At 35.6% G+C, this 27,125-nt stretch overlaps 1 protein-coding gene across 14 annotated transcripts in view; it reads right to left on the bottom strand.

The window, feature by feature from the left end:
- Positions 1–260: 260 nt before the first annotated feature.
- The window catches only part of chl1b (cell adhesion molecule L1-like b), an 82,461-nt gene continuing 55,596 nt past the window's right edge, over positions 261–27,125 (bottom strand). For 4 of the 14 annotated variants that reach the window (XM_042726368.1, XM_042726369.1, XM_042726367.1 and 1 more), the window contains 26 exons: positions 26,818–26,940; positions 25,894–26,064; positions 25,549–25,593; positions 24,984–25,095; positions 24,531–24,715; positions 23,826–23,957; positions 23,361–23,504; positions 22,155–22,266; positions 21,384–21,550; positions 21,107–21,266; positions 20,902–21,026; positions 20,402–20,503; positions 19,732–19,929; positions 19,435–19,505; positions 17,816–18,038; positions 15,964–16,079; positions 15,594–15,798; positions 14,025–14,147; positions 10,233–10,409; positions 8,869–8,898; positions 8,321–8,395; positions 5,786–5,887; positions 5,190–5,351; positions 4,711–4,842; positions 3,406–3,478; positions 261–1,501 (listed from right to left, as the gene is read on the bottom strand). In XM_042726368.1, coding sequence (XP_042582302.1) covers positions 1,300–1,501; positions 3,406–3,478; positions 4,711–4,842; positions 5,190–5,351; positions 5,786–5,887; positions 8,321–8,395; positions 8,869–8,898; positions 10,233–10,409; positions 14,025–14,147; positions 15,594–15,798; positions 15,964–16,079; positions 17,816–18,038; positions 19,435–19,505; positions 19,732–19,929; positions 20,402–20,503; positions 20,902–21,026; positions 21,107–21,266; positions 21,384–21,550; positions 22,155–22,266; positions 23,361–23,504; positions 23,826–23,957; positions 24,531–24,715; positions 24,984–25,095; positions 25,549–25,593; positions 25,894–26,064; positions 26,818–26,940 — 3,467 coding nt within the window. In that variant the 3' untranslated portion in view covers positions 261–1,299. Of the gene's footprint in view, positions 1,502–3,242; positions 3,300–3,405; positions 3,479–4,710; positions 4,843–5,189; positions 5,352–5,785; positions 5,888–8,320; positions 8,396–8,868; positions 8,899–10,232; positions 10,410–14,024; positions 14,148–15,593; positions 15,799–15,963; positions 16,080–17,815; positions 18,039–19,434; positions 19,506–19,731; positions 19,930–20,401; positions 20,504–20,901; positions 21,027–21,106; positions 21,267–21,383; positions 21,551–22,154; positions 22,267–23,360; positions 23,505–23,825; positions 23,958–24,530; positions 24,716–24,983; positions 25,096–25,548; positions 25,594–25,893; positions 26,065–26,817; positions 26,941–27,125 lie in introns of all 14 variants that reach the window. The other 10 variants (XM_042726372.1, XM_042726373.1, XM_042726376.1 and 7 more) reach the window with 9 other exon arrangements.

The following is a 27,125-nucleotide window of genomic DNA, read 5'->3' as shown; positions in this document are numbered from 1 at the left end:
ATATATCTTTTCACAGACTCTGCCTGCAGTATCCAATACTTTTTGCTGTGTTAACTCTAGTGTTTTTTTAAAGTCCTTGTCATCCTAAGTCTGCTTTTACCTTAATGTATCCAGCTGTGGGTCTGGAATATGAAAGCTGCGTAAAATGTTTTCCGCACGTTCATAAAGGCCCACAATAGGAGCCATGCGTTTAGGCATTAATCAGCACAGAAGGTTCAAGAAGCAAAAAGGCTGTGATGCTGCATTCAGCAAGCCCAGAGTGAAGAAAATGATACAATTTAATGTCAAATCTGCACACAAACCTCATTCAACATCCTTAAACATGCAAACAGAATTTACAGAAACATTGTACAGAATCTGGGTTTGACTCTATGTGAAACCATTCCAAAAAAATACACAAATGAACAAAACTGCATTTCCTGGAGGACTTATTTCATAGGATTTAATGCCAATGTGGAATTTCAGAATTCCAACCCTGTATCACGGAATCCATGAGAGTTCGTTTTGTCATACTTACCAGAACATCAAGGCCATTCTAAGACAAAAGAGGTGTTAAAAAAAAAAAAAAAAAAAAACTTTTGAACATTGAGTATTTGCCTATTTGATGATATACTGTATTATGGCTAATGGGTTAAGGGCAACAGACTCACTGAAGGGTTTATGTGGTACTGAATATGGCTATGCAGCTTGTTAGTATAGCCCAAACCATTAATAATAATCATTTCAATGCAAAAACTTTCAAAAAAGCATGTGAGTAATTGTGAGTCAACCCTTATTTTGCCTTACGCTTTTTGGATTTCAACAGAAATTATGATTATTTAAGCAACAACTCCTTTGTACACATAATAACCCACATTTAATGAATGTACAGTATACAGTATCTGAAATATAAAATGTCAATAATATTTGCTTTGAATGAAAAATAAAAATACAAAGTTCATACCCTGACATAAAACTTGCTTGGCTACATGATGACACGAAGAAAGCAAAAACGGTGCACAGAGTTTGCATTTATAAAAATAGCAAACTTTCTGGCAGCTCCAAAGTCACCAATGATTTGCAAAGATTTAATACAAAAACACCCCACAAAAGTATACACAACTGACATGATTGATCAGTTACAGCACGCAAAACAAACTAAGCTTTGTAAAATGATGTGAGTATGACTGAGAGTTGACAATAACACATTAATTGCAAAAAGGTCCTTCGGGTGCCGTTATGCCGTGTTTTTTTCCTTCCGTTTCCTTTTGACTGACCTTTTGTGAGAGCTTGTCCAACAAATAAATTGTCCATGGTCCATTATGCTGTGCTCTGATTGTTTCCCTTGATTTCCATGGAGACCCTGTCCTTGCGTCCAGAGTATTCTCCGATAAAAGAGCCGTCCTCGTGGAAGTGCGCGTCCTCATCGCCGTAGTCCACCATGCTGTCTCCACTGTCCCCTCCTTTCAAGTCACCATTCAATGAATGCTGGCTGCTTTTCAATGGTTTCTCATCATTATCACTGTGTAAGACATGGGAAACAAAATTGAGTTGGTCTGCCTTGTCCTTGGTATTTTCGGTTGGTCTAATGCTAAACCAGTACCTTCCTCTAGTAAATATAGAGGAGCTAGATAATGTATAATTTATGAATAATCTTAATGCAGCTCTTTCCATATACGTAATAGTGAGCTGTCAATCTCCAAAATTAAAACAACAAAAAAAGCATAAAATATAAAATTAGCTCATATGACATACATGTGCATTCTATTCCAATTATATACACTATTATTTAAAAGTTTGGGGTCAGTAAAAAAGAGAAAGAATTCAAATACTTGCATTAAATTTATCAAAAGTCACACTAATGTTGCAGAATGTTACAGAAAATTTCTATTTAAAAAAAAAAAAACTTTTTGTTTTACTTTCTACTCTTCAAATGCTGAAAAAAATATATATAACTGTTAAAAAATATATAACTGTTTTTAACATTGATATTAATAATAAATATTTCTTGAGCACCAAATCAGCATATTCCAATGATTTTTAAATGATCATGCCACACTATGACTAATTTTAAAATAGACTACATTTTATAAAAATATATTTTTTTTTATAAATATGTTAATATAAAAAAAAATTATTTTAAATTGCAATAATATTTCACAATATTACTGCTTGTACTGTATTTTAAATGGCCTTGGTGTGCATACGAGACTTCTTTCAAAAAACATAAAACAAAATCTTACTGACTCTAAACTTTTGAATGGTAAGTCTTCTGAAGTCGTATGCAAACGTTGTGTGAGGAAAACATTAGAAATTTAAGTTTCACTTATAATATAATGAGGAGACAGTTCAGCCTTTGTTTGTGCCCAAAATTCAATATCAAAATGTGTTAAACAAATAACAAATGCTGATTTACAGTTGCATGTTATTCATTTTGACAAAAGGAATAATTTCCAATGCATAAGGACTTAGTCTATTCCTTACACAAATCTCATACTTGTATTCAGAAGACCTGAAATGTAACAAACAAACAAATAAAAAAACATACAGGTTCATAACAAGATGAGGGTGAGTAAATAAAAACAATATTGCCAGTATTGTGTGAACAACTCCTTTAAAAAGAGCAATAGAGAAACAGTCCAGCATGACAACTCATTCCTGTTTCTAACACAAAGTGCATGTGCCTATAAAAACCACCAGCCCCAAAGCCAACGGAATGGCTAATATGATAGAAATATTAAAAATTCTGAAGGTGGAAGGGTGCATTTGAGCATGCATCATCTTCATTCAAACCGTGAAGCTCATGCATTCACACACTGTTTGACGTCTGCATAAAACAAGCCTTGTTTTTTAAACAGTGAAACAAGACACTGAGCTGGGCAAATCTAGAGTTCAGCCTTCACCATGAACACGTCTCAGATAATCTGCTCAAAATATTTCAGTTTAATAATTCTCACTACACACTGTTCTTGAAGAGATTGTTATTGGATCGCTGAATGATTAATGAAACAAGAAACACATTTATTTCCAGCCTCAAGATAAGTGTCTTTCATCTAAACCGGATTGTTTACCATCATCCAACCGGGAAATCTTTTGTCCGCTCGATCTCAATACAACATCATTTCCATTTTTACAGCAAAGCCATGGTTTCTAAAGTGCTACACGTGTTCTAGCTACTCACAAAGCACCATGTGAAACAGGAACACATCAGTGGCACTGATGTGTGAACAACATTGGTTTTGTTGTTATTGTTTAGCACATACGTGTGGTGGTTACTTTAGCTTGCTGCACGTCCAGAGCTCAGGCTGGTTTGGTGCTGGCTTTCAAACCAAAGAAAAAATGCACAAATTACAAGGAAATAGTGTCAGAGGTTGCTGTCATTCTGCCACTATGTGTACAGTAAATCTTGGTGGCGGTCTGTAATACCTGTATTCACAGAAGGTATCATCATTTATGCCCGGGGACTCCAAGTCAGGGTGCAGGTCCTCTTTCTCTTTCACTGAATCAACACAAGAGAGCATTGTAAATTTAGAGAGATTAACAAATATTCTTTCTATTAACATGCATTACATTTATTAATATTATATATACACTGTGTACAGTATATACTATTTATTTATTTATTTATTTACATATATATATAAGGACACTACCATTCAAAAGATCGGGATAGGTAAGACTTTTTAAAGTATTTGGCAAAAGTCTCTAGGCTGCATTTATTTGATCACAAATCCAGTAAAAATCTAATTGTAATAATATTTCAGAAACTTTTTTAATGTTCAGCAGCCATTTCTCCAGTCTTCAGTGTCACATGATCCCTCAGAAATCATTTTAATATGCTGATTGGAAACATGTCTTATTATTATCAATGTTGAAAACATGTTGCGCTGCTTAATATTTAATATCATTATTCTTATTCTTATTTTTATGTTTTTATTTACATAATTAATTGTATTTAAAAAATGCACCAACCCCAAACTTTTGAAAAGTAGTGTGTAAAGCTACATAATTTGCATTTAATCAATCAAGAAATTACCAAGACATACATTCATAATTTGTTTATTTAAGTATGTATTTAAAGGTAGTTTAACTGATCAAGAAATTATCAAGAAATGCTGTAAATATGCTAACCTTAAATTACCTTTATATACAGTACATTAAGGTAATTTAAGGTTAGCCTGTACCTACATCTTATACCAGCTGATCCATTAACTTTTTCTCATTCATTATGATTATTATTATTAAAATTGTACTGCATCAGCAAGCACATTGGCAAGTTCATATTAACACATGTAAATGAACAGATCTGGCTCATGCTGTTTCTGTACAGTAATTAGAAAACTTTCACAGTTGTTAAGGTTACAGTGGTTTAGAAGAGCCAGTTAAAAATACAACAACCTTATTGGGTAGAACCTTGTATCATACCCAATTTGCAGCCCCCAACGAAGACGTGCAAAATGTTCTAAATATAAACGCATTAACACGTTCCATGCGCTGCTGTGATGATCAAGCTGTGGATTTGATATACAATGTTTTTCCATCTTACTTTTAGTGTGTGTTTTTTACTTCTAGTTAAACCTTTTGGCTTTTTTACTTAAAAGAAAATCTCCAGACAGTTCAGAAATTTTTGTAGGGTTTTCTAACTGCCATTTAGCAGATTCAGTTCACATTCACAAAAGAACTCTGCAATTTTCCCCAGCAACTGATTTGTTTCATTGTGTGAGAGAATACCTGAGTACTTTCCGCCTTTATTTCGGTTCACGAAGCACGCTATAAGCACTATGAGGGTGAGCAGAGCTATGGCGCACATGAGCCCGATGAACCAGCCTTGGTTGGAGATGCCTCCGTGAATACTGGCCAGACCTGCAAGAGACAAAAAATTTCCTGAGAACACTTCACCTAATGTTGACATCCACCGAGAACATCTTACACTAAGTGACAGACACCAGGCAAACTCTAGAATGGAAATGTGCAGATATTAATATTAAACTGCCAGACTGCATGTCTAATTAATCAATGGCAGAGGCTGATAAAGCATGATTCCTTTTATCAAGTCCACAGAACACGTGCTCTGGGATGGACATGAGGCACACCACGCATGATAATTTTATCACAGGATGTTTCTCGCACTCTTGATGAGATGGGAAAAGAAGAGACAAAGACGATTTTGCTTTGCATTTCTGTCATCTCGAAGACTACATTCCCCTCACCTTTGGCACTGGTCCTGATAACGTCTTCAAAAATACTAGAATTATCAACCCAGCTTTTAGTCATAAGACGCACTGTGTATTCAGTCCCAGGTTCTAGCCCTTCAATGATGTGGAAAGTCTTAGAAGAATTTAGCGCATCGGAAATCTTCCAGTTACCTTCACCTACAGGATGTACATAGTGGGTGAAGTGGTGTAAGTATACTATGAAATCTCTATTATATATATAAACACAATTATACTGTATATGATGGGAGGTGAACAATTATTATGACTGCCAAATTAGCATGTTAATTAAGTAAGTAATGCAATTGAAAATTGAACAAATACAGGTATTTAGAATTTGTAAAAAAAATAAAAATAAATAAATAAATGATAGTTTTAATTATTATATTTTAACTATATAAACTATAAATTATTACTATGAAAATGAATATATAAATATAGCTATTTGTAAATCTATGATAATGCTCTAAAGGCTATGCAAATAACTAATGAACTATTTTATTTTTGATTGAATTTACCATGACTTATTAAACTACACAAACCTCAAGGTTTAATTCACAAGAACAAGGATGGAGAACTGTTAGAAAGCTTACGGTTGTTCATAAAGGCAACATATAACTCCGTCTGTTCTGTGCCTGGAATCCAGCTGATATTTGCAAAGTTGTGACTAACTGAGGTGCTAATATTCAACACAGCTGAGAAAAGAGAGAAATGACACAGAGGGTTAGTACTGTAAATGACATGAGGAAGGGTTGTTTGTTAGATGACTTGGGGGAGAAAGAGTGTCTTTTTATTTTCTTTACATTCACTGTAATACATGAACTTTGCCAGATATCACTTCAGCCAAATGTTGCTTACTGGCATAGCCATGATTTCTAATGCATTAGAATTGCAATGCACTGCAAAAGAAAAAGGTACTGCAGTAAAGGCCCATTCACAACAAGAACGATAACTATAGAGTTTAGAAATCATTCCAAATTTAAAAGAATAGCATAGTCCACACCACATTATAGCAATAACAGAAAAGAGAACAAATATTGTTGGAATCACTTTCAAAATGAACATTAAACGTATGGATAGCCAATCACAATCCATCCTGCTTTAAAGTGCTCAAGGATTAAAAATGGTGGCACATTGCTTATAATTAACATAATGATATTGTGCAATAGCGTGGATGCTAATATAGTTATTGTTATCCTATTTAGCTATTGTTCTTGGTGTGAACCATCCTTAACTCTGTCCTAACCATGCGTGAAATAATAAAAGCTAATTTTCTATGTAAAGTTCTTTACACAACCTGTTTTTAAGTAGGTAGCCCTGCCAACAAGGAAACCTGATTGGTCCAAAGTACAGCTCTGCATAACAAAATATTGAGCAGCTTCTTGTCAACTTGGAATTATCATAAATATATTAAAAACAAGCAAATAACAACCTGGAGTTGTTTATGTCCTCAGATGAAATAATGTGCTTCAATGGAAACCCTCATAATAACTAATTCAGCATAGAATTAAGAAGTGTTCAAACTAATTCTAAGTAATTACCAGTTTGACAGATTTATTTATTTTTTATTTTTTTGCTACCTAGGAGCTCGTAATTACTGTCATTTTGTCATGTGAACACTAACTGTGTTTTGATTGGCTGGTAGCTTGTTACGTTGTAGAGCATTTTTACTTTCATTGTGGTCAGACTAATTACTTGTCACTGGACACCCTAGTGTCACAGCTGGTTAGGACACAGCGTAAAGAAATTAACTTGATGGGATGGCACAAACAAATGGTGGATCTTTAGATGATAGAATGGAGTGCGGTTTAATTTCCATCAGAAACATAGCTGCAGGTCTTCTGTAATTAAATGACTAATTAACGACCTGAAATAATGATGTGCTCGTTACACTGGGCGAAATAAGAGGAAATAATAGGAGATAATTTTAGACAGAGTTGCAGAGTAATAATAACGCAGTCACCAAATTCCGAGAGCCGCAGAAAGACCTGAATACAGCGTACACTGTTTCTGTTCAGGAAGCTAAAAGTATTTGACTTGGACAATTGCTACCTTCACGGCATGCCACCGGAGCTATATCAATCACAGATTACTTGTGTTTTCATCACCTTCAGGTGTAGCAATTAGGCAGACTGTTGTCTGCTGTCAAAACTCATTACCATACATCTCAATCACACAACACCTCTCCCTTTGGGCAAAACAAATGGAACACATCTATTCTCAGGCTCTTTTCAGGAATCCATCTGCACCGAAGGACCGCGGCTATCCTGCCCATCGCCCCATGCTTGAATGACATCCTCTAATCGTGATGTGTTTCCATCCACCCTGTTATTGCAGAAATTGCTTTAATCATCGGTGCGGTGTGACACCTTTGCTTGACACAGAAATGGCGCATAAATATTGAGCGAGCTAGCTGGAGGTTTGTCAGTCTGCATCTGCCGCCACAGTGGGAGGGAGGAAAGCTTGCGCCACACATGTCCTGCGAGACTGGTCCCGAAAGCCACTTTTGTGGGGAATTTTAGCAACGGAATTTAAGCGGCTTTCTCTTATCCGTTTTAAAGCCACTTCTGGGCTACATCAGCACTGCTCCTCAGTCCCCCGATAAGCCCCAACAAATCAGACCTTGCCACTTCATCCATAAATACACTAATATTTGGGGTCAGTAAGATTTTTATTTATTTACTTATTTTAAAGAAATGTATAGTTTATTCAGCATTCCGACAGTAAGAACTTTTTGTTTTATAAAAAATTATACCACGGTTTTCACAAACATAATAGGAAATGTTTCTTGAGCAGAAAATCAGCATATTAGAATGATTTATGAAGGATCATGTGACACTGAAGACTGGAGTAATGATGCCGAAAATTCAGCTTTGTAAATTACATTTTTAATGTATTAAAACAGAAAACATCTATAATTATATTTCACAATATTACAGTTTTTATTGTATTTTTGAGGTGATCATACTGTAAAACAGTTCTTTTAGAGATATAAACAACCTTACCAACCCCAAACTTTTGTTTGTGTTTGTTATTTCAGAACTGAATATTTGCAGAGTTTACTGGCATAAAAAGCCCAATTTGTTTCTCATTTGTTCTTTCAAACTTGTTTTTGTGTGGTTTAGTACCTATAGAAGAAACAGTAGCATTAGCCACAGGGGAAACAGTGGTTTTTCTTGGAGGAAATCGTGAGCCGGATTTTCCTGGAAAGAAAGACAGTATTTTAAATGGTTTGAACTATTCTAAGGGAGTGATGTGGCTAAGAAAGAAGCAGCCATGTGATGTACTAAACAAGCGGATGCTAAATGAAATATAAAAATTGTCTGTGTTAGCTGAACAACAGCATTATGCAAGAAATATTTTGAACGGATTGAACAGGATTAAATGGAACAAATCAATTAGTTTCAGCTACCGACAAAGAGCAGATGACAGGTTAATAGTGAGATTTATCTAATTTAGCAACCATCAAGACCTATACTGCCAGCTAGACTCACACAAGGACAGGGCAAAATAAAAAAAGCATTATGCTTCTACGGTATATGAATATGAAATGATTACCCTATTATGAACACATGCATTTTCAAGATAGAGTCCTACAATAATACAGCTACAATTTTATCTTCTAGTCTAGTGTGTTAGCTATTTCTAGTGCTAAAGAAAACAGAAGACTTCATACTGATGTTGAAAGAGGCCACATCTGTTGAAGCTGGCAAAACAAAAGCAATAAAGCAATGAAAAAAGACATATTGCAAGGACGACAGAAAGACACTGAAATCACGACAACTTTAGTTCATAAGACAGCTTGTTTATAAGACAGCAGTGCCTGTTACCGAAGCATTAAAGCGAGAAAGCTACAGCAAGAAGCTTGGAAAATTCCATTGCAAGTATTCAAAAATATGATGTCATATTTTTAAATGTCTCACCAGAAATATGAAAGTATTAAAGAAGGGATCTGAAAGATGTTTTCCAAAGCATGTTTTGGAAAGCAAAATAGCCCAAAATCTGTGCATGAAAGAAAAAAAAATGAATAAAAATAAAAAGATTTTGCATGTAGTGCCTTACTTAAAAGATTTTTTTCTTGGCAGCATTGTTGTTTGATGTTATATATTAGACATTAATTTGCATGTAATTTGCACAATACACCATGGTTTCACGATGTTTCATGGCCAAAATCATGGTATTGCTACGATAATGTCCAGAAATACATGAAAAAACCATGATACTTTTTTAAATAAGACATTATCTATCAAATGCTCCCAATTGTACATAAACAAAACATTTTTTTTTTTTTTTATTAACTCTATTTGAAATCAGCTAATTTTCTTGATGTATCCTGGTCATGTTTAGGCGGTTGTTCCCATTGACACATAAAGATATCTCCCCTCACATCAGAGCAGTCATTTGTTTTCTTGACTGTTTTCTATTACTCTGCCGAATATTGGAATTACGCCTTGGGATTTTCATCTCGATCATATTTCTTCCATAAACACAACTTCCTCACGAACCCTCGGCGAAACGGAAATAAACAGCACTTTATCAACAATCTGCTAACTGCCGATGATAAGTATGGCAGCGTGAACCATTAATCATGATAAATGTGCTGTAAATTCACAGTTGTGTGGTTTTTTTTCTTCTAATATATTTTTTTGATGTTGATTACCAACGTATTTCTACGTCTGTATTAATAACAATCCAGCATTTCCATCCCCAAAGGCAACATATCATTTCTTCTTCCTTTTTGCAGGCAAGCTTTTACCCTCAAATCAATAAGCGCTTGGTCTTCCAAGACAGTGATGAATGCAGCCCAGTCGCACTCTGTTATGATATTGTTTAGCTATAAAGAAATGCTTAGATGGGCATATGAAAAGCTTGGTGAGATGAGAGGTCGAAATAATGTCGCCTGCATTCGCCGGGTCGATGCCCATAACAACAGCAACTTGGTCATCCATGTCAGAGAGCCAGATTCCCTGTCCTTTGGAATGCCACAGGCTGACTCCCCCGAGACACCCCCACCCCTGAGCAGCTGCTGACCATACTCACTCGCTTCGGGGACAGTGGTGCGCTCCTCGCTGACAGCTGGTCCACAGCCCATCTGTGTGCAGCACCGTAGGTAAAACTTGTATTTGCTCAGTGCTTCCAGATACTGGAGGTGCAGCTTATTGTTGTCAGCAGAGATGTTGAGGCTCATCAGAGAACCTTGTTCCTCTGTGTCATTTACTAAACAAGAAAAGGAAAAATAGCATACCGTCAGTGCAATCTAAACTAATTATATAGTTCCATATATTAGAATCCATTGATGATCACACAGATAATAAAAAAATAAAGCTATGCAGCAAAGCGGCATGTGTTCATCATGTGTTATGGCTGGTCGCTCAGCTGGACTGGTTGCAGGAAGGCCATGTCATTGAAATGTCAGACGTGTTTAGTCAGCCAGAGGTCACATAATGTATTTATTTATTTTTCTGACACAGACACAGACACAGACTGACAGTCTGCACTAGGATTGTCACAATACCCAAAATTTGATAGTGGACGACAATAAGGTTGTCAAGATATTACTGTATGTCTTATGGTATGATGCAAAGCATCATAATGTTATTGTATGGACTACATGTTGTGGCTATTTTTGATTACATAATATATAAATAAATATATCAACATTTATTTTATTATATTAATTATTTTAATTTAATAAAAAAGAAAAAAAATTCCACTGACCTCACTCCTTTTATTATATTAAATATTAATAAATATTAAAACAAAAAAGTTTTTCAGAGCAATTATTGGTTAACAGTCAGCACTAGTTAATTTATCACAGTACATTAAAACTTTTAATTTTGTATTGCAAATTTTCTGAAATATTATATTTAAATAAATAAGGGACTATCTAATAAAAAAATGCACCAATTTGCATACAGTACATTTCCAGAACAGAAATCTGAACACTGGACGAAGCCAGGTTCAAAAATATTTTCACCATAGTTCTAGGAGAAAAAATTCAGGCAAATGATTTATGAACAAACCCTTCAGTAAAAACATTCAGAATATAAACAAGAATAAAAACTGCAAGTGTGGTGTATGTAAGTGCTACTGAAGTGGAGATTTATGGTTCAGTGCATGAGAAAAACAAAAATTTTGAGAAAACAGCCTTTAAAGGTATGTACTGTAATTGAAATCGCAAATAGACAAAGTGTAATAAAATAAACACTTAAATGTGTATTTTGGGTGGTTTCTTTTCACTAGACTGAAGACGTTATGGTAGCAAAATAACCCAAAATCTCTAAATTGTGTACAGCATGTAGACACAATTTTTAAATATTTTGACACACACTAGATTTTCTCTCTCTCTCTCTCTCTTTTTGGATTCACTCATGACAAACCACTTCTGTTTGCATTAATAACCCTGGCAAGAACTGCAGTTGACCTTTCACGCATCACAGCAAGGGACGAGCATTATTTACAGATGATGCACACACACAAACATGTGCATTTGAAAGTAGCTGTCAGTCATCAGCCAGCATTTGTGTACCAAATTGGGTACTTCCAATTAAAACATAATTTCTTATCCATGTGCTAATGATGTGTTATTGAGCTATTATTCTTATTTTGTGTAAACACTTTTGGTTCTACACTGCAACATGTTCTGGAGTCCCCCTTTCCTTCAAATAATTCCCAATCCGTCTGTCAAAAAAAAAAAAAAAAAAAAAAAAAAAACACTATTTCTGAATCCTCCGTAAGTAAGTTAAATTGCGATTTCAGCGTCGGATCTGGCTGCGGGCCATCTGTGCAGTGGCTCTTTAATCCCAGTTGCTATTTTCCATTCAACGGGTACAGCTGTGCGCTCTCTTGCCAGCATTTTACACACCACTTTCTTCAAGGGGACTTCAATGAGTCCACTTCAAAGGGAGCACAATGGTTCTAGCAAGCTCTCCTGATGAAAATGTCACTTCTTTTAATACACAACCTGACACTTGGTCTCAATGATCAGCCGCAGCATCAAACACAATTAGCTGACGAGGCCTTCCAGACTGTACGCATCATAATCAGCTCCGTCATCACTCTTGCTGGGGTCTGGTTGCGTGTTGAGCAGTGCACATGCTCAGCCTGGTGTTGTGATACGATGGATGTAAAACAGCGTAGGGTCAGTGCGAGAAAGCGGGTCGGCTTGATCGCAATGGTATACCAGGTCACGGATGTCTTTGACATGAGCGCTTTGCCATATCTATGTGCCAGGATTGAATGGTTTCCCAGACCGGGGATTGTGAAGGTTTGTGAGGAAACTGCAGGGATTTCGGAAAGTGAATAATTCATTAAACCATACATTTACATTTAAAATCAAAATAAAATGCTTACTAAAAATACTTTATATTTTATTTGTTTACCTGCATGTCATGTGACCACTAAGTGAGATAAGATAACTTAAATCATTCAAATATTAATTTAAAATCTCAGGGGTTACTTCAAGTAAATCTTTTAGGTCAAAGGAGTGACAAAAATCCCTGGTCCAGACAACAAGCAGACCTTATATTTCTTAGAAAAATAAAGGGAACCCAATAAAAAAAATACAAAATAAAAAATAAATCCCTAATAAAAAAATCTGAAAAGTGGTGGGATAGCACATTGTAAAACTTTTTAGCTTTGCGCATGAATATTAATTTCATGTGGTTGTTCAACCAGTAGTCTAACTGATTTGACTTTAAGTATTTATATTTTCTTTTCTTTTTATTTTTTTTATTAAAATGTGTTTCGAAACAACATTTTTTAATAATTTTTCTATTTTTAATATATTACATGAAGTTGCTTTCTTGTTTCACATTTTTTGTAAATTTTATTTTAACTATTAAAATAAAAAACTAAATAAATAAATAAAACTAACTACAGTGTAGTAGCCATAGTATTAACAAGGCTTGAGTGCTGATAATGCTTGCATGCTACTGGTTTACAGTGGCTTCTGATTGGTCTAAAGGTTGTTTTTATGTGGTTAGCTGTAATTATTCTTAATCTTACCATTACACTTTGAATATCAAAATCTTGAAAAAAATCCCCTGACATTTGCAGATGCTTTACAATGTTTTGCTTTTCCCTACAGTTCATCACTTACCTATTAATACGATGCACATTGTTAACCCACTATGTTTATGTAATCAGCAGTGTTTCTCAGTGTAAATCCTAATTAAAACCAAAGCATACTCTAATGACATGCAGTAAATAGCTGTTTAATTTACTGTAGTGTGCCTTCAGTTCAATATAACAGAACCTGTATAATAAAAATAAGTAAATTGAGTGAGGCAACTTTAACAAGTCAAAGTAATTGTTTTCCATAAATCATTTAGCAAATATACAACTGTGTCTTATTGAGGTCCTGTGCAGTTATTTTCTTAATACTATAGTCTCTGTTGAATTTAAGATGCAGCTGCCAACCCTAAGGTAGGTGGCACAACAATATCTCCTAGTGGTGAGACATAGGCATCACTCGATGTAATGAGACATGAACCATCAAAGAGCACTTTGCTGTTTTTGTATGTCCAAATTTGCATCTGCATCACAGGGAACATGTTGACACAGGGCAATAGTTTTTTTTATGTTCTGTAGTCTGGCCCTTTAAGTGACATGAACAGAGTCCTAAAAACCTTCAATGCAAATCCAGTGTTTTGTGGTTTCACTGTGAAATTGCTGTAATGACCAGTAATGCAGCTGTGTCATGGGCCACGTCAGAAAAGAATATCAGAAATAAAAGCTGTTTACTCAAACCCCAGCGCATAACCCTCACAGCAAGATGCAGACATTTATAGTGAGGGTTATGAACAAATTGGAAATGCAATGTTCACATACTTAGCTGATATTGGAGGATGTAGCCAATTATGACTCCATTTGCGTCAACCGGAGGAGACCAGGTCAAGGTGACCTTATGTTTCTGGATGCTTGTAACACTGAAAGCAGCTACTTCACCAGGAACTGAAGGTAGGGAAAGAAACAAAGAGTTGACAGTTATATTAATAATTTAAAGGAACATTTCACATAAAAATGATCATTATTATTCATTTGTGCATTTGAAAACTTTGTGACTTTCTTTCTTCTGTGAAAGACATCTTCCCCTATATCAAAGGTCTCGCATCTCATTTGCATTTCCAAATATTCAAACTTGCTGTCACTAGAATGGTCACATGACAAATCAGAACCAACTGCTGCATCCAAATTCACCAACTTATACTTATGCCCTAAAAGTAAGTACTCTTTTTGTGAAGAAAAATTACATAGCTTTGAGTGTGCAGCAGTAGAGCAGGCAACATTTCGGACATACTACTTTATAATAATTGCATCTTTAACAGACCGTCGTTTAATTACATGCATCCTATCACCATTTAAACTGCCCTGTCATCATCTTGTCACAGTCAACAACTTCAATATTTAATTAAATTTAATTTCCTACCATATTGGAGAAAAATTAAGTAGCATGTTGATCTGGGAGTCAGTAGCAAGTGCAAGACGCAAGTTAATGACCAAACATATCTTTTTAAATGTTCACAATAGGGTTGCACAATTAATCAAAATTAAAATGCATAGGCAATTAATCACGATTAGGCAGAAGCTACGATTGACATGCGTATCTTTCAGTGAAGCACGGTTCTGTGATCAGCAGTAAATCTCCATCCAAAGGCCAGAGGGTATTGCCCATAATTATTGTATTGCCCATAATTAATTAATATATTAATTAAAATATTGTATTAATTAATATATTGCATAGCCCGATTTAATTAATAAAAATATAATAACAATTGCGTCCAATGGGTTATGGGCAATACAAGCCATTAGCATGTCCACAGATTTTCAACATACTATGATTTAGGACACAATAATTGTAATTTCAAATACTATTTAGCATTATAGCATGCAAATTGGGACACAGCACATGTCTTTTTTGGTAAACTAAAGGCTGGAACACATTATTCAAATTTTAAAATTGGAACATATTTTAACATAACACTAGGCATCATACACTTGTCGACTTTGGAAATGGTTGCATAGAACAACTTGGCATCATACCATATAATGACTGTGGATTACATACTACACAATTTTTCAAAAACAAACTCAAAGAAACATGACAAATGAAAAGAATGTGTGTTCTAAAATTACCTAAAACCTGTCTGACCGGAAAGATAGTCTGAAGCTAAAAAAAAAAAAAAATCAGAGTCTGTGGCCGAAGTACATGATGCGATTTTCTATGAAATCTGTCAAATCCAACTGCCCAAAACCTGCAGACTGGCTCTGACTTTCATCAACTAGCATCTACTCATCCTGACTGCAAATCAGGGGAAAACTGTGCAAAAGCCTTAACCTCACAAAACCAAATTTATTATGTTTAGCTCAAGTGTTCACACACATCCTCTCCTCCCTCACCTCCCTCAGGTGTTTTGAAGCTGACCGGATGACTGCCAGGCCCGTTTCCTCTGCTGTTAAAGGCCATGACAATGAGGCTGTATTCAGAGAACGGCCTAAGTCCTGTGACCACCGCATGGTTCCTCTCGCCTGAGAATGTCAATGTGTGTTTGTCACCATGTGTTTTCTTTGAGTCCAGCAGACTACGAAGCCTCCAATAGCTTATCTATAAGTACAAGAGATTAGATTAGTCCACAGGTAGTGAAATACAGCTGATGAGTAAAACAACACCACCGTTTAATACATGTGGAGAGGAGTTCAAGGTCAAAAAAGGGGTCGCTGGCCTTTAAACCATGGCTAAAAGGCAAAACACATGTTGGTGTGGAATTACCCTGTAGCCCCCCAGATGTCCATTGAGTTTGTCCTTGTGAACATGGGCCCATTTGACCTGCATCATGGTGTTGTTCATCACGTCTACGGCTACATCCTCTGGAGCAGCCGAGGGGACTATGGACAAATCACGTGCAAATGAAATATTACTAATGGCTCTATATAGCTGCTTTCATATTACACTGTTCCTACATCAAGATAATGCCAGTGAATTAGATTCAGCTATATCCATGAAATAAGGACCAAGAAATGTGGTGTAATTTTGTGGGTAATCATGGGAAAAACTGAGGCAGGGGTAATAGTTGTTTATCTGGAGTTATGGACTATCATATTGTTTTTATGCTTTGTAGCTACATTTCGTTATCAGACACTTGGCAAATTGGCTACACAACAGTGATTTACCATACACAAATCTAAGTAATCTATATAAACAACATATCACATTCACAATCTCACAGACACCATATATGACACTTGCTAATGGGAAGAGATTTGATTATAATGGAATAAAACCTAAAACAAAGCAACACTGAAAATCTACCCTGCCAAGCTTATCTACATATAAATTAAACATAATTATGTTAAGCTTTTCTTTTGAAAAAGTAGCTAGCTATATGATGGAAGCAATATATTACTAAAGTAATATTTATGTTGTTTTGTTTTAAAAATGTGCATGTTAATAGTCATAAATTTTACCTTTTTTATATCATACCAATAGTCTGAATTTCTGTAGACAGAATTTTCTTTCTTTCTTTCTTTTTTTTTGTGAACTATCCCTTTAAAGGTATTAAAAGAATTGTGGTGACACTTTATTTTAAGGATCAATTCTCATTATAAACTAGTTGCTTATCAGCATGCATAATACCAGCATACTGACTTTTTATTAGTACTTATAAAGCACATAATAATGACTTATTCTTCATGACCATATTTTAGATCCCTTAAAACTCTTAATTAATAGTGAATGTGTGTTCCCTATTCCCTAAAGTGCAACCAGAATTGTTAACAGAACAATTAAGGAATTAGAAAAGATAAAACTCTGCCATACAGGGATTCAGACAGGTGATTCATTTTTTGAATGTGCTCATTTACTGTCCAAATGAACTGATTCACTAGAATGAATCATACTTTCATTCCATCAGCTTGCTCAGATTTAAAGCTGCATGTGCAAAACAGCAATTTATCATTAATTTGCTAGTTTTAGCTAGTTACTCCCCAACACTGGCATACATGTGCTAAGATAAAAGAGAAATAAAATAAAGGGAGAGACTGAGAGAGAAAGGGGGGCTAAACTAATCGTACTGCACAGAGACATAGTGACCTGAGATAACATCAGGAGGGCAACTCCAAAAGAAAACTTAAGGCAAGAGAATAATTATAGAAACAAATGTAAATAACTCATAACCATGATAACATTTCATTTGTTAGTCTACAAAGACTCTGAGTGAGGAAATCGTTCCCCCTTGTGCAATTTAATATCCTCAATAAGGCAAAACAAATCAGCGTATCAGCGCAACTGTTTGGATATTGTGTAAAGGCAAGATGGTATTTCATCAGTGTTCTCTGCCCTCTAGGTTTGTTGATATTCTCATCACACATGTACTGCACTAGAGGGGTTGTGGGTGTTTCCGTTTACAGGCAATGCTTATTTGCAATGTAACAAGACCCTTACAGACAAAGAAAAGGTTAGAAAAAAATAAGATACGTCTTTCAAAATCTTCACCTGCTTTGTATGCTCTGAAAGGTAAACATGCACAGTGCGTTGACAGTGAGTGAAATGTCAATGGTATTGGCTTATTTGAATGCATGCTCATCTCCACAGCTCAGACACAATAGAGGTTCTTCCTACTTACAGTCCTCTCCTGAGTACGCTGTTATTATTTTGGGGTCCGGACCCCAGCCCATGTGGTTCTTGGCCTGAATTTTGATCTCGTAAAGGACGAACGTTGGGGTGTTTTTAACCAGAAATGAGTGCCTCTTCACCATGTGCTCCTTCCAGTCCTCTCCGTTGCCTTGTCTTCTGTAGCTTACTTTGTACTCCAGACCAGGCCCGTTGTGTTCAATAGGTGACAGTGGCTGTTACAGGAGAACGAAAGAGCTCAGTAAGTTAACAGGAAACAGTAAATCAAAGGAAATAGCATTCAGTTCTCAAACACTTGGTGTTTTTATTGTCTCAGCCTCAGAGGGCATGCTTACAGACCTTTTGTCGATGACCGTATAATGAATATTGCACACACAAAAAAATGGCAGAAATCAAAACTTACATTTAGACTATCTGGCTTTACACAGTTTATCAGTTTAAGTGTATGTAATGAGCACTTCTGAGGAAGATTAGAGAGTTTTGTTAAGGATAGTTAGTAGCAAATAAGCTACTGTAGATACCGGCAAATGGAACTGTATATTCATGCTTTGTTTTCTTATATGTGTCTGAAACAATAATGTGAAATAATAAATTACCCTTCAAAAGTCTGAGGTTGGTAAGATTTTTTTTTAAATCTCAGAAGTCTTTGTTTGATCAAAATAGAGTAAAAAAACTGTAATAACATATTAATACAATGTAAAATATCTCTTCCACTTTAATACATTTTAAAATGTAATTAATTCCAGTGATGGCAAAGTTGAATTTTCAGCAGCCATTACTCCAGTCTTTAGCATTAGACAAACTTTCAGAAATCATATTCAATATGCAGATTTTGCTCAAGAAGCGTTTCCTACATTAACGTTTGCTTAATATCCCCCAAAATTTAGATTTCTCACTATTTTCTTTATTATTATTATTATTATTATTATTATTATTATTATTATTATATAATTAATTGATTTTATAATTCTTCTTTTTTTTCCATGCAGGTCTATTATTGTGGAAACTTCTGCAGAATGTTCAGTGCTGATATACCTGGTTAACTGTCAGCAATTTTTCATGATGTCAAACACTACAACTTTTATTAGCAAAGCTCTAACAGCTAACTATGCTTTTACAATCATCTTGCAGCAAAAGCAAACGAACAAAATGTAATTATTCACTAATATCCATCATTAACAATGAGATTCCTCGTAATTCTAGAAAGTAGGTGGCCAAGTAATAGCTCAGATACTGTAAAAGATTTTCACCTTTATGTGAAAATCAAAATTTATGTATCCCGTTCCTTTTACTTTTCAATCAAAGACTCACTCTGGGCTCCTTTTGATGGGAACCTGTGTCTAGACAGATCCATTTCAGCAGGGCTTTGTAACTTTCCCAACAGCACGGCGATAGAGATAGCTGTGTTTTGCTATGCAAAAACTCCTATCTTGGGGAATACGCTTATCGATAATTGGAACCTAAGAACTGACACTGTTAGTTTTCTCTCCCCCTCTGAGAACTAAATGAAATTCAGTATTTGAGAGCACTTCTTTATCTGTGCAGCCCTTCCAGTGCTTTGAACGTTAGATATTCCCAAAGACTACTGGGATTGAACGTTTAGCATCGTACCTCCCAGTTGATATCCATTTCATGTGGCAAATGACCTTCGATCTTGATATTTTCTGGGTTCTTGTCGGGAGCTTTGGAAAGAGCAGAAATATGGATTTTGTTGGAGGTGAAATTGTTAGTGGAAGAAAGAAAAATGGCCTGTGAAATATGCACTTTAGACTGGAGCTTAAACGACAGGGAAAATCAATTATCTCCCAAGTTTGAATATTTTAAAGTTCAGTAGGTGATGAAGCTGGCCTCACTGCTATCTGTAAAGGTGACATGGTTAGGAGAAACAGTAGGAAAGCTCAAAGATACCTGATGCTGGAGTTTTGTATCTTTCAGTGGCCTGGCTTGGCCGACCTCTTCCCACCTCATTGATGGCATAGACTCTAAATCGGTAGTCCACGTGACTGTGAAGCTTCAGCTGAGCGGAGTGATGGTTTCCCGGTACTCTCATCATCTCCCTCCAGCTGCCTGGCTCATGTTGGCTTTCCTCAAACTCTATAACAAACTCTGCACAAAGTTGAAAATTAGAACTGACTACATTAGGTTACACCAATTAAATTTTTAGTTGAAGGGTAAATCAGATAGAAAACAGACCAGTAACAGTAACAAAATAGTAACAACTGTGCAATTCCAATCTTTTATAGTGCGTGAGCAAAATTAATCTGTCCATAAACTGCATCCCAGTGTAGCTGTGTGATATTAATTTTGGGTAATACTTTTTAATGCCCCAAATTTTCATATAATTTTTATTACATTTTACACTACCATTTAAAAAATAAATAAATAAAATAAAATTATAAACCTAAAAAAATAGTACCAACCATAAACTTTTCTGCTGAGTCATTTATATAATATTTAATTTATTTAATTTATATATTTATATAAGAGGTTGTTCAAGTCCTTGTCTATAATCTGTACGTTGTGTATCCAAATGTAGTAATACAGTATATGGACAATATGAGTGTTATGACTATGTTACCAGTAATGGAGCTGTTATGGTCATCTCCTGGAATCCACTGCAGTTTCACACTTCTGCCATTATGTTCGGAATGGATCACATCCTCTGGTGGATCAGGAACATCTAAGAAAACAACTCATTTTATTTAGGGCTGTCAATCGATCAAGCGTCTCAAGTTCAGTCAGATTCATTACATGATATAGTTGCTTTTTTGTTTTTATTGCCATTTTATAGATATTTTGGAGACAGTGGGAGAAAAGAAGGAAATGAAAGGGAGGAGAGGGAGGTTGGGTCTGGGAAATGACTGCAGCTTGTTTCAAACATGTCAGAGCTCATGTACTACCTCCCAGGTCATGTCTCCAGCTAGTTCATTTGTACAAATACTACATGGTGCTGTCTTATTAAGGGAATAATTCCTGCCATGCTGCAGCAGGTAGCAGAATCCTGTGTCATGTGCTGAACGCAATTCAGCCCTCAAAACTTCCGTCCATCTTTACTTTACCAAAATGCACATATCTCACCCACAACTGAAAGCTGTGCAACCGCCATGTCCTGATCGACTGGTGTTCTGGCCACACAGACATAAAAGCCCTGGTCTCCAAAGCTCACATCGATGATTTCAAGCACTCCATCGTCCAGCATATATCTACAGACACCAGCAAAGACACTGATTAGGTAGCTCTGATATTCGCTGCTGTAAAAGAATGACATCCTTTTCTATTTTACCGTGCGTTCTCACTGCCATTGAGGGCCATGCCATCTTTTTCCCAGAGAATCTCAAAGTCATCACCAATGGAGGGATCGAACTCTGCTTGGCATGAAAACTGGATAGTGGTTCCGGCCAAAACCCGCAAATCGCGTGGAGGATCTACTATTCTGGTGGGATCTGACAAGGAAAACAAAACTCATTTTGGATTATATGGATTAAATTCATTTGATTGATTTTTGAATCTAGTAAACCCCTTGAACTTGATTGATTTACAAGAGTATCTGTTTCTCTTACCTTTGACTTCAAGTGTTGCGGCAATGGCTACTTTGCCTTCAGTGTTTTGAGCAAAACAAGAATACTCTCCCATGTCCTCTTTCATTAGGTTTTGGATCTCCAGTGAACCATTCTTATGAACAGAAAACCTTTCTCCTTCCACTGCATCGGCACTGTCAGCTTTACTCCTGTGCAACCATAAACCAACTGGATCATTTTCAGAATACAGCACCAACTGTGTGCATAATAGTTTTCCCATGTTTTAAAATATTTATAATATTACAAGATATTTCTACTTCAAATAAATGGTGTATTTTGGACTAAAAAAAAAAAAAAATTTTTCCACTAAATCTGATCAGCTGAACATTCAGCTTGGCCTTTACAGGAATAAATTACATTCAAATAGTAAAACTTATTTTAATTGTAAAAAAAAAAAATGCCTTGAATGAGCATAAGAGCTCTTTCACAAACATTAAAAAAATATTACCAACCCCAAGCTTTGAAACGATAGTGTACATTTTATGAATTCAATAAAATGCTCTGTTTGCTTTATCTAACGTGCTGCCACAGTCAACACTTCTGCTGTTACTGCTTTAACTTAACAGTAGCATACTTACAGATCCACATGAGTAGTTTACCTCATTATCCCAGTGGTGAACACAGCCTGAGGGCCCACCCTTGAGTAAACTGCTTCACTAGCGCAAAATCACATGCAAGACACTCTATCACTGCAGCACTAACGCCTCTAGACCTGTGCTGCCCTCTGCTGGCCTGAGCAAATCCTCTACTCACCATGTGATGCTGGATGCTGGTGAGCTGAAGACCTTACAGTGCATGACCGCACCTTTCCCCTCCACTGCCATATATCGCAGATTGTTTTCTGTTAAGATCAGGGGCTGGATGTCTGGGGAGACAGTTATCAGCATTGCACCATTAAACACGACAAAACACGATTGCATTAGTCTCTTTATCTCTTTTCTTGTGATGCACGTTGTTATCAGTTTAGTAAAAAAATTATGTTAAGTTCTTGTAGTTGGTAATTGGGATTGCTGCTTTATGATGGGATGTAAGCGGGTTTGCAGGGTTACGGAAAGAGAGAGAGTTGAGATATGTTTTTCTGCTTCTTCTTTATTTAATTTCATTTTTCCTTTTCCTTTTTTTTTTTTTTTTTTTAAGTGAGGATCCTTAGCAGCTTATTTTATCTCCCAGATGAAAGCAACACATGCTTTGGTTCTAGCAACTGAATATGAATGGAGGAAGGCGAAACTGTTCGCACATAAAAGCGTCTGGCTGCCTGAGGGAGAGTGTGTCTGGAGATCAGAACTGACAGAAGAGCTCCACCCTAAAGCATGTGTGCTATCATGAGGACCTTACGCTCTCTGAACAAACCCAAGGGCCGTCCACTGTCAATATCACACCTCAGCTTATGGCTCTGTCCACGCTTACAAAAAAAAAAAAAAAAAAAAAAACAGATGCTTGTTCACAGCAAAGCAACACCGTGGTTTTTTTATGTGATTTTTTTTTTTTTTTAAGCAACACCGTGGTTTTTTTATGTGTGAATATCCCATAAGTAGGCACTTCTGGAAGGAATAATGCAAGGGGCCTGTCTTAAATGGATGAAGGCTGAGCTTCATTTTTTTGAATAGGCTATTGTTAGGGGCTTGTTGTAAGTGTATTGAGGGTGGGCTTTATTTTTTTGGTGATGTCTACAAGCAAATGATAACACCAACCGAATTGATATTTATTTTTAAATTAAATTTTGCACCATCAAATTACCAAGAACCACATAAATTTTGTGAAAAAAAAAACACGGTGTCGAATCTTTTTTTTTTTTTTTGCATATAAAAAGAAATATCAAGTCTTTTTTTTTTTTTTTTTTTGAGTCTTTTTTTTTTTGCATATCAACAGAAATTTAATCACAATATTAGATTATAGCTCATCTCAGACAAGGAAGACACCATATTTCATTTGAATGCAAATAGTGTACAGTTTACTTACTCATAATCATGATGTTGGCATTGGCTAGGATGGTGCCGTGTCTGTTTGTGGCCTCACACTGGTAAACAGCACTGTTTTCAGGCTTTGCGTTGTGGATGGAAATGGTTCCATCTTTTAAGACTTTCCTATTGGATGTTGGGACATCTAAAAATTTGGGTTAAATGATTAGTTAAAGTACAGTATGGCAGGATATCTTTATAAAAACTATTACTGTAATATTATCATCATAAGGAAATTGATTATTTAAATGCAATTACACCCATGTACATAAACAAAACAAAAAAGTGGTGAAAATTATAGTTTTCATTAACAAATATTGGTACATTATACAGTACAATGCTTGCGGGCCATTTAAAAAGCCATTTTTGAAGTTAGTTTTCACAATCATTTGAAATCAATATAATCTGAATTTTGTATTGTTCATGGAAGGTTCAGTAATTTGAAACAGGAATAAGGAATGTTTACCGTTCAGAGGTTGGCCATTGACCCTCCATGCAACACTAGGCTGAGGATTTCCTTTCACAACACACTTGATCACCACACCAGCTCCAATTGTCACCAATTGACTTTGAGGTTCAATCTCAAATTCAGGAGGCTCTGTTCATGCAGAAGAATCACATGACATCATTCTGATTAGTCATTTGTGGCATTCAGTGGTTGGATATTTCCTAATAGTCACTGATGTTTGAACACAAAGACTTGTTAAAGGTCGAGATGTTGTGTGAGGAAGTCGTAGATACATTTATCCCTCACAGTGTGTTTTTTTTTTTTTTTTTTTTTTTTTTTTTTTTTTTCTGTGTTTTTTTTTTTTTTTTTTTTTTTTTTTTTTTTGTGTTTTGGTAAAGTAATGACACTATATGTGATAAAAATACAGAAACCCTAAATATAAGGTTATCAGCTGTGAACCGTAATCTGATATATGCATGCATAATTGTTCTCTTAATAACCTTAACATTATCCCTTAAAATACCCAAAATTTTCACTGTGTCCTTGTATTATTTCTAGTTGTCCTAATCATGCATACTTTGTATTTGGACAGAAGATGGCGCTCTTTTACCACAAAGAGTGTCTTTAATACAGACATGATATTGAAACCATTTATAAAACAACACTGGCACATTTACTGTGGTTATATTTCACGAGATTAATGTGATCAATAATATGACTCACCCTCTACTGTAACATAAAAATAATGCACAACTTCTCCATGGGGATTTTTGGCTCTGCACATATATTTCCCTTCATCCTCCTCATTCACCATCTCTACAGTAAGCAGCTTCCCATGACTCTCCACCACGGCTCTTTCAGGGAGCTTGTGGAAGCCTATTTTAACCCACTCCACCTCTGGTGTGGGGCTGAAAGTCAGAAACAATCAAAACATTTATAGTCTAATAAAAGCGTTTTTTGTGTTCAAATAGACATGAAGTATTCAATCATTTATACAATATGTATTATGATGCATCCATCTAAATGCTCTTAATTACATTATTTTTTTTTTTTAACAAAATAACAATTTTAAACATTCCTACTAGATTTCAAAAGCATTTCAAGTGGTATAACTGAAATGAATGCCAAGCTCTTAATTGGATTAAGAAATTAACTGAATTAGACAATGACACTTACAAGCCCTCTGCAATACACTCCAACTGAAGATCTTCGCCTTTCACTAGATATGTATGTGACTCCTTTCCTGTGGGCGTCAGCAGACTGGGCTTTCTCTCCAAGAGAGAGTTTGCTTTATAACAGTTAAAAGATTACATATATAAATATGCTTGTGTAATGTAATGTTAATGTAATGTAATGTCCCATATAATATAATATAATATAATATAATATAATATAATATAATATAATATAATATAATATAATTATCATGCTCAGTTGCGTTGATTTATATGCTTTACTGTGCCACTAGCATCACCAAAAAGAACTGCAAAAACAGTTTTGCATTAATAAATTACTCATGAAAAACGTTTTAACATAGAAAAAAAAAAATAGTATAGAGAATGAGTCATGGATAAACCTATGAATTATTCCCATTGATTACAGAAAACCTTTGAGATTTTCAAATCTAGGCTAAAGAGTAGGCAAGTATGATGTGACATGGAATGAGACAATTAATCAAAACTAATTAAAAACAAAGAAGCTGCTCTATGCCCATGTAGCATTCCTAATGATTGTCACTCACCGTAACCTCTGCCGCTACCAGAGTCTGAGTCCTTCATTAACTTGTCTTGGATGAAGAAATGGAGACAAATAAAATATGTGTGGCAAACACAAAAACAGCTAAAACAATAGATAATATGGACATGGCATACACAAACAAGTCTTCATGGGAAGTATTATGAAAGTACGGGAAGCATCGATATCTTCCAAGCAGATTTGCTGAAGTCCAGCAAGTGCTTGGAGACTGACTACATGAGAAACTGGGGGGATGTATCAGATGCACACGACCGACATGTTTGATGCTGGTCATGTAAAGAAATGGTCATGTTATGTAACCAAACTCTTAAAGAGGATTATTTTAACGTACTGCTTTTGACCACGACAGACATGGCATTTTTCTGGACGATGGTTCGTATTCGGGGGAAGGCAGCAAAGCAGCAGTAATCTCTGCGACTGTCCGTTTTGATGGCATTTGAGAAGTACAGGTTCCCGTTCAGACCCATTGATACTCTTTCGTCCTGCTCGATGTGCTGTAGACCTGTGATGTTCAAAGAAAAAAAAAATCTAATGAAGCTCATAACACTTTAAGCTAAGTAACATTGACATTAGAGTAATAATATGATTACTTTAATGAGCATTAATAGACGTGGACAATTTAAGGAATAGTTCACCCATCACCCTTAGGCAATCCAAAATGTAGATGAACAGGGTTTGAGAAATTTAGCATTACAACTCTTGCTCACAAGTGGATCCTCTGCAGTGCCATCACCCTTAGGCAATCCAAGTCCATCAACTGATAGAAACATCACAATAATCCACAAATAATGCATGTGACTCCATTCCACCATTTAATATCTTGTGAAGCCTTAAACAATAGTATCATGTGGATTATTATCTGCTGTTTGGACTCTCATTCTGACAACACCCATTCAGTGCAGAGGGTCCATTGGTGAACAAGTGATGTAATGCTTAATTTCTCTAAATCTGTTCAGATGAAGAAACAAACTCAAAATAAAATTAAATTAAATTAATAAATATTATTTTAATTATTTATTTTAATATATATTTTAATGAACAATTAAATTAATAATATAAAAAAATCATAAACAATTGTTTCCACGTGGATTATTAAAAACCCACCCTACTCTGTAGAATTACTGTAGAAGCCAGTCAATAATTTTTACTGTGCAATATTGATTCGATGATCAATGAATGCAGTGTGGGCAGACTGTGGGTGGACTGTGGGTGTGCCTTAGACTAATTTAACCCAGATAACCTAACTTGAACTTACTCATTGTCATCCAGTAGATTTGCAGCGGGGGGATTCCTTTAGGTGGGTTGCACTCCAGAATGACTGACTGACCTTCCATAACCTCAATCGGCTCAGTGATCTCTTTAGGGAACTTTGGAACATCTGCAGAAATCAACAAGCAAAATGAATCGATATATACCATTATATTCTATTTTTATAAAAAAAAAAATCACCATTAGGTGGCAGTAATTTCTCTTCTAAAGGCAATCCGATTTCCCAAATTTAGTCCAAAAATCTGCCAATATCACATCACTCTGCTGCTGAAACTGTACGTGTCAGCTGAGTGA

This window comes from Cyprinus carpio, chromosome B6, assembly GCF_018340385.1.
Source record: "Cyprinus carpio isolate SPL01 chromosome B6, ASM1834038v1, whole genome shotgun sequence".
Taxonomy (NCBI): Eukaryota; Metazoa; Chordata; class Actinopteri; order Cypriniformes; family Cyprinidae; genus Cyprinus; species Cyprinus carpio.
The sequence above is the reverse complement of the archived record's forward strand: the minus strand, read 5'-3'. Positions and strand labels throughout refer to the sequence as shown.